This window comes from Rhinopithecus bieti, unplaced genomic scaffold (assembly GCF_001698545.2).
Source record: "Rhinopithecus bieti isolate Rb0 unplaced genomic scaffold, ASM169854v2 scaffold_22039, whole genome shotgun sequence".
Lineage (NCBI taxonomy): Eukaryota > Metazoa > Chordata > Mammalia > Primates > Cercopithecidae > Rhinopithecus > Rhinopithecus bieti.
In genome coordinates, this window is record NW_016810828.1 from 1704533 (window position 1) to 1713053 (window position 8521).

The 8521-nt window shown below is 45.0% G+C and overlaps 1 protein-coding gene across 1 annotated transcript in view; it reads right to left on the reverse strand.

Annotated features, from left to right (window-relative positions):
* Positions 1–5784: 5784 nt before the first annotated feature.
* Positions 5785–8521, reverse strand: part of CCR4 (C-C motif chemokine receptor 4) — a 3538-nt gene continuing 801 nt past the window's right edge. The window contains exon 2 of the mRNA XM_017892919.1: positions 5785–7384. Within this exon, the coding sequence (XP_017748408.1) occupies positions 6251–7333 (1083 nt within the window). The 5' untranslated portion in view covers positions 7334–7384 and the 3' untranslated portion in view covers positions 5785–6250. The remainder of the gene's footprint in view (positions 7385–8521) is intronic.

An 8521-nucleotide genomic window follows, 5' to 3' on the forward strand; every position in this document is an offset into this window, starting at 1 on the left:
AATCTAGGCAATGGCAAGTGCTTGCATCTCCTCATTATCCAGTCACTGAATATTGAGCTGCCCACAGGGAGGATGATCCTGAAGGGAGGACCAGCTGAGAGTTATCAGGGGCCACATTCCTGTATGACTAGAGAGTGAGTGTTTCATCCTGAACTGGTGGGTGTGTGCCAGCACTCCCTTAACACCCTGTACAGTCTCAAGCCCCAGAGCAGGATGGTAGCGACTCAGTCCCATGACCTCAAGGCTTGCTGCCTCTTGGTCTTCTGTACTTTCCTTTGGTCTCACCTTTCCCTACTTTGCTGCCACTGCCCCATGTCCCATGCACTTTAACTACAAGAAAACCTATCAACTACCCCTGACCACAGCAGTGCCCTCTTAACACCACTCTGCCTTTTCAGATGCTATTTCCATCAGCCTTATGAGTCCACTTTCTCCCTTCCCTTCATCAAAATCATGCTTCTCCTACAAAGGTCTACTTCAAAAGTTAATCATAGATTATGAGATTTGAAATGTAATCAACTTCTCGCCTGTCTCTGGAGTCCCCGAAGTATGCCTTCTCTATGGCTCTATTAATCACACTTGTCTTGCTTGCAGTATAGTTAATCCTGCTTTGTGTTTCCTTTATCAGATTGTAAATTCCATGAGTCGGCAGAACTTACTTCTTTATTCCTTTATTATTCCCATAAACTAGCATTCTGCTTGGTCACAAAATAGGCAATCTTTTTTTTTTTTTCTTTTTTTTTTTTTTTTTTTTTTTTGAGGCGGGAGTCTCGCTCTGTCGCCCGACTGGAGTGCGGTGCCAGATCGTCAGCTCACTGCAAGCTCCGCCTCCCGGGTTTACGCCATTCTTCCTGCTCAGCCTCCCGAGTAGCGGGACTAACAGGCGCCCGCCACTCGCCCAGCTAGTTTTTTGGTAATTTTTAGTAAAGCGGGGTTTTCCACCCGTGTAGCCAGGATGGCTGATCTCGCTGACCTCGTGATCGCCGTCCTCGCCTCCCAAAGTGCTGGGATTACAGGCTTGAGCCACCGCGCCCGGCCTAAGGCAACGTCTTTCAACCAGAAAATCGTTCCAAGATTGTTAAAGAGTTTCTTGCAAATAATCTCTCCTAAACCGCGGTCTAAAGACCTCTTTGGACTTCACCCTGTATTATTGCCTTCTCATCTGAGAAGCAGATGGAAATTAATTTATCTTATTTCAATTAGAATTTTGAGAGCCTACTATGGGACAGATAATTGGCATGATACTAGTTCCTGTCACTCTTATTGTTATGTTTGTTGAGGTAAAATTCACCATAATATAGAAATGTAACCATTTTAAATGCACAATTCAGTAGCATTTTAATATTATTCACAACATTGTGCAACCCATGCTTCTATCTAGATCCAAAAATTTACATCACCCCCAAAAGCAAACCCACTTCTATTGTTCCTGAAGCCAAATTACACCTAGGCTAGGTATGCTGCAAACAAAAGACATGAATGCTAATGTCTGAAAAATTTTTAGTTATAACCCATCTTTGTTTAGAAATCATGCTGGCTGCGGCCGCGGTGGGACTCAAGCCTGTAATCCTAGCACTTTGGGAGGGCCGAGACGCGGCGGATCACGAGTCGAGCAGATCGAGAACCATCCTGGCCTAACCGGTGAAAACCTGCCGTCTCTACTAAAAAAATACAAAACAAAAAACTAGCCGGGCGAGGTGGGCGGCGCCTGTAGTCCCCAGCTACTCGGAGGCTGAGTCGGGAGAATGCGCGTAAAAAACCCGGAGGCGGGAGCCTTGCAGTGAGCTGCATCCGGCCCACTGCACTCCCAGCCTGGGACGACAGAGCGAGATGCGTCTAAAAAAGGAAAAAAAAAAAAAAAAAGAAATCATGCTGGCTGGTTGGGTGCGGTGTCTCACACCTATAATCCCAGTACTTTGGGAGGCCGAGGCAGGCAGATCACCTGAGGTCAGTAGTTCCAGACCAGCCTGGCCAACATGGTGAAAGCCTGTCTCTACTAAAAATACAAAAATTAGCCAGGCGTGGTGGTACATGCCTGTAATCCCAGCTACTCGGGAGGCTAAGGCAGGAGAATTACTTGAACCTGAAAGGCAGAGGTTGCAGTGAGCCAAGATCGCACCATGACACTCCAGCCTGGGCGACAGAGCAAGACTCCATCTCAAAAAACAAACAAACAAACAAACAAACAAAAAACAATAGAAATCATGCTGGCTTTCTTTCTATGATTCTTTTGCTTAATGGGAAGAAACTTTATTTTGGGTGTTCTAAGAGGGTTATGTTTGGATGTCACCAGAGGTTCTACATGTCTATCCTGAGGGAATATTCTCTCCAACTTTGGAATAAGAGGAGCTCTCACTGACTTTGAGAAAATGAAAGACCCATTCTCAGGCAGAGATATGGAAGCCACTTGGATTGCACCTCACAGACTTGGTACAGCCTGTGATGGAAATGAAGGGGCAGTAAAGCCCCTTTGACCAGCTTTTGTATTTTGGTGCCCTAAAGTTTATGTCTCACTGTAATTAAATGAATAAAATTAACAGCTCTACCAGGACAAGAGAGGCAGCCTCTGATTGGGCATATCCAAAAGTTTCCTTTATCTATGACCTAGAAACATAGGTGCTTTGCATTCATCATCTTTTTTTTTTTTTTTTTTTTAATCCCTCTGAAGTATGTTTTACAGAAGAGAAAACTGAGGCTAACAGAGAAAAGTAACATGCTCAGACTAACAAAGGAATGCAGAGCTAGGATTTGGCAGATCATAGCCCACCTCACAGAGGTTGTCTAAGGAAACACTGCCTAGGAACTGGCCCATCCCTAACATCTTTTTTTTTTTTTTTTTGAGACAGAGTCTCACTCACTCTGCACCCAGGCTGAAGTGCAGTGGCATGATCTCTGCTCACTGCAACCTCTGCCTCCCAGGTTCAAGTGATTGTCATGCCTCAGCCTCCAAAGTATCTGGGATTGCAAGCACACTGGCTACTTTTTGTGCTTTTAGTAGAGATGGGGTTTCACTATGTTGGCCAGGCAGGTCTCAAACTCCTGACCTCAAGTTATCGGCCCACCTCGGCCTCCCAAAGTGCTGGGATTGCAGGCATGAGCCACCACGCCCACCCCCAACTTATTCACTCTCGTCTCCAAGTCCCCTACAGCGAGACAGCAACACACAGCCCAAAGTGGAGATGGCAACAGCGAACGCTTTGATTCCTCCCCTTGGGTGAGTTCACATCTACAGCATGTGGTGAAGCAATGGCTCATCAGCAGCTCTGATTCTCATTCACGTCAGGAGATCCAACACAAACATGATCAGGAAAAAAATGCTCCCTGGGGCTATGAACGAGTTTATTTTATTTTATTTTCTATGAAGACAGCATCAACTTTCCCTCTTTAAAATCACTTTACTGAAAATAAATTTTCTGGAAATGCATTCTTTATAAATGTAAAGCGTGCAAGAATGTATAAACATAACAAAAGCATTTGTAACTGGTTAACTCAGTTAATAGCTTGCAAGATAAGTTTTTGTTTTGGGAGGAATTAGAGTTCTCCCAGATTTTGTTGGAGTATTTGCTTAGTTAAGGCTGTAAGGACAGAGATAGCAATTTATCTTAATAGTACGAAAGGATTAATTAAATGATTTAAATGACTTGTAAGAAATAACTAACCAGTCCGGGCGCGGTGGCTCAAGCCTGTAATCCCAGCACTTTGGGAGGCCGAGGCAGGCGGATCACCAGGTCAAGAGACCAAGACCATCCCGGCTAACACGGTGAAACCCCGTCTCTACTAAAAAATACAAAAAATTAGCCAGGCATGGTGGCGGGCACCTGTAGTCCCAGCTACTTGGGAGGCTCAGGCAGGAGAATGGAGTGAACCCGGGAGGCAGAGCTTGCAGTGAGCTGAGATCGCGCCACTGCACTCCAGCCTGGACGACAGAGCAAGACTTCATCTCAAAAAAAAAAAAAAAAAAAAAAAGAAATGACTAACCAAACTTTTGAGTCACCCAAAAGTTAAAAACTAGGGCCAATGGCTGGGCCCAGTGGCTCACACCTGTAATCCTAGCACTTTGGGAGGCCGAAGTAGGTGGATCGCCTGAGGTCAGGAGTTCAAGATCAGCCTGGCCAACATGGTGAAACTCTGTCTCTACTAAAAATACAAAAAAATTAGCTGGGCATGGTGGCGGGTGCCCGTAATCCCAGTTACTTGGGAGGCTGAAGCAGGAGAATTGGTTGAACCCAGGAGGCGGAGGTTGTGGTGAGCTGAGATCATGCCATTGCACTCCAGCCTGGGCAATAAGAGCAAAACTCTGTCTCAAAACAAAACAAAACAAAAAACTAGGGCCAATATTTTAAGAGAGGATGATACTTTTCAAATTTCATAATTTTTTAACAACCATATTTGTACAATATCAACAATAACTTTTAGTTGATTATTTTTACTTCAATTGATAGCAGGCACTTCAAAATGATTAAGGAGGTATTATCATGCTTTATTAATCCTTAATTTTAATTACAAAGGGATTGTTTATAAACAAGTAAAAGAACTTGGCTGGGCAAGGTGGCTCATGCCTGTAATCCCAGCACTTTGGGAGGCTAAGGCAGGCAGATCACCTGAGATCAGGAGTTCAAGACCAGCCTGGCCAATATGGTGAAACTCTGTCTCTACTAAAAATACAAAAATTAGCCTGGCGTGGTGGCACTTGCCTGTAATCCCAGCTGCTTGAGAAGCTGAGGCAAGAGAATCGCTTGAACCCGGGAGGCAGAGGTTGCAGTGAACCGAGTACCACTGCATTCCAGCTTGGGTGACAGAGTGAGACTCCATCTCAAAAATAAAATAAAATAAGATAAAATATAAACAACTAAATGACCTCAAATAAATGTATTCTTGGCCTATGTATTATTTAATTTTTTTTTTTTTAGATGGCGTTTCACTCTTGTTGCCCAGGCTGGATTTCAATGGCGTGATCTTGGCTCACCGCAACCTCCACCTCCCAGGTTCAAGCGATTCTCCTGCCTCAGCCTCCCGAGTAGCTGGGATTACAGGCATGTGCCACCATGCCTGGCTAATTTTGTATCTTTTAGTAGACACAGGGTTTTCTCCATGTTGGCCAGGCTAGTCTCGAACTCCTGACCTCAGGTGATCCGCCTGCCTCGGCCTCCCAAAGTGCTGGGATTACAGGCCACCATGCCCAGCCTATTTAAAACTTTTTAATATTCCTCTGTTATAATTAGAACAAAACATGTCCACAAACAAGTGAGAAACTGTGTTTGAATTTTCACAAATATGTTTGGATTTTAAACGCCTTGTAGTTCGTGTTTGGAAATCAGACCATTCTAATGTCTTCATATCCTCACCCTTATATCAGTATAAAAAGTTTGGCTTCAATTAACAGATAATCCTTTACAACAAAGAATTGAGATCTGGTTTCATCACTTCGCTAATTGTTTCTTCATACATCTGGCTCAATGGAATATACTATGCCTCAGATATATTATTAGAAAAACAGTTTTCTAGGCCGGGCGCGGTGGCTCAAGCCTGTAATCCCAGCACTTTGGGAGGCCGAGACGGGCGGATCATGAGGTCAGGAGATCGAGACCATCCTGGCTAACACAGTGAAACCCCATCTCTACCAAAAAAATACAAAACACTAGCCGGGCGTGGTGGCGGGCACCTGTAGTCCCAGCTACTTGGGAGGCTGAGGCAGGAGAATGGCGTAAACCCGGGAGGCAGAGCTTGCAGTGAGCTGAGATCTAGCCACTGCACTCCAGCCTGGGCAACAGAGCGAGACTCTGTCTCAGAAAAAAAAAAAGAAAAACAGTTTTCTATATTGTTCCACAAAAGCAAGAAATTAATTAGAGGGCCCATTTGCCAGAGCAAAAGGTAGGGATTTACTCCATCAGCCAATGCTCTGCAATTCCCTCTGGAGAAACCCATCAGTTCAGGTTAGAAGGGAAAGTCTTTGCCTTGCAATATTACCTACAACTTCATTCAAACACTGCTCAGTGTTCTCATCAGACTGACTCATGCCTGCAGGCAAGCCTGGTGTGAGGAAGGATGCCTCAGCCCAGGTGAACCCTTGCCAGGCTGGACTTGTCTAGTGGGAGAGAAAAAGTTGCCTGCAGGGTGAGAAGCCATCTTTCCACTACGGGTGTAGGCCATCCTCCTGACACTGGCTCAGGAATCTCTTACTAAAATACAATTTTAAGTAAGCTCTGAATGTGGAAAGTTCATTGACTCTGTGTTTCAGCTTTTCATTTTTCTACAGAGCATCATGGAGATCATGATCCATGGTGGACTGCGTGTAAGATGAGCTGGGGGTGTCAGCAGAATAAATTTGGAGGAATCCACAGTATTGGCAGAGCACAAAAAGGCCCCTGCAGGTTTTGAAGAGCTGTAGGATGTACTTGCGAAATTTCTCCCCCAGAAAAAAGTAGATGATGGGATTAAGGCAGCAGTGAACAAAAGCCAGAGTTTCTGTGGCCTGGATGGCATAGTCCAAGTATCTTTCAAAAGTGCAGTCCTGAAGGACTTCTAGCTCCACCAGGGTCTCTAGGAAGAGCACTATGTTGTAAGGTGTCCAGAACCCAAGGAAGAGGACCACCACGGCAAAGATCATCTTCACCGCCTTGTTCTTCTTCTCATTTTTACAATGCTGCAAGGTTCTGATGATCATGGAGTAGCAAAACAGCATGATCCCGAAGGGGATCACCAATCCGAGAATGTTGATTTCCAGGGAGCTGAGAACCTTCCACGTCGTGGAGTTGAGAGAGTACTTGGTTTTGCAGTAGGTATGGTTGCGCTCAGTATAACAAGTGCTGAACAGAAAGCCAGGAAGGGAGGCGAACACAGCCACTGACCACGTAGCTAAACTGGTGATTACCCCATAAGTCAAGGTCCTTGCCCTCAAGGAAAATACCGCATGCACAATTGCCAGGTATCTATCAATGCTCATAAGCATGACGAAGAATATGCCGCTGTAAAAGCCCACCAGGTAAATCCAGGAAATCATCTTGCACAGACCTAGCCCAAAAACCCACTGGTCTGCTGCATAGTAGCCCCAAAACGGGAGGGAAAACACGAAGAGCAGATCCGAGATGGCAAGGTTGAGCAGGTACACATCAGTCATGGACCTGAGCCGCTTGTATTTGAACAGGACCAGAACCACCACAGAATTTCCAAGCAGACCAAATACAAAAACCAAGGAGTACAGCGGGGGCAGGAAGAGCTCCCCAAATGCCTTGATGCCTTCTTTGGTGCAAGGCTTGGGGATACTTTCATACAGATAGTAATTGCTGTATATGCTTTCATCAAGGGTGGTGTCTGCTATATCCGTGGGGTTCATTTTTTAACTCTACAGGCTCCTCAAGGCAGGTCTGGACCCAACCAGAAGAAGCTAATGAGGGGAAGAGCAAAGGAGATTTTTGAGAACAAAATAAACCAAAGTGTTGCTAAATGCAGAGCATAGCTGTGTACCGTTTTGCTCCAGGTCTGTATGTGCCTTTCCTAAGATGAAGGGCTCGGTTACTCACAGGGCCCTGCAGCCACATGAAATAGTTTTGGGCTTTGGAGGCAGACAGATTTGTTTCAGATTCCAGTTCGGGCACTCACTAATTTTCTTACCTCTCTGCTAGGAGCTTCAGTTCTCTCATTTGTAAGTGAGGATCGTAAAACCTCCTTTTCAAGCAGGTGTTCTTCAAGGATGTATTTCAAAAAGATATTTCATAGTCTGGGGTTACTGAAATCACTTTTAGGGATGACAAAATCAGTCGAACAATTCTCAATTGGGTGTATTTTATATGCATGATCATGATCATCATCAAACTGCATATAAAAATCATTTCTATGCACAGAATCCTATCAGAGTGGGAATTCGCCTGATGGATCTAGAAAACACACATTGCAGCCAGAAGTAAAACCTCTATCTCCCCAACCACCTTCACTCCTATCTAAATTGGTAGATAAAGAGGTTGAAATCTTCTTAAAATTTATCATATGCTTACATGTCTATCAGAGGAACTCAGGGCTGAAGGATTTTCCGACTCCAGGCCACTCCCTTGCTTCCTTCTCGAGGCTTTTGTGGGACCCTCACATTCCTTGTTAAAATCCTTTTCGCATTCGTCAGTAAACTCACATTCGTTCTCTCCCCACACCCTCACCACCACACACCCAATGCCCAAATTGTGTTTCTCAAGAAAGAGCTTCTGAAACGAGGTGTGCGGTGGCCCATGCCTATAATCCCAGCACTTTGGGAGGCCGAGGAGGAAGGATCACTTGAGCCAAGGAGCTCCACACCAGCATGAGCAACATAGGGAGACCCTGTGTCTACAAAAAATTGTTTTAAAAGTTAGCTGGGTGTGATGGTATGTGTTGATAGTACCAGCTACTCAGGAGGCTGAGGCGGGAGGATCCCCTGAGCCCAGGAGTTCAAGGCTGCAGTGGGCTATGATGGCACCACTGCACTTCAACCTGGGCAGCAGAGTGAAACCCTGTCTCAAAAAAAAAAAAAAAAAAAAAAAAAAAAAAAAAAAAG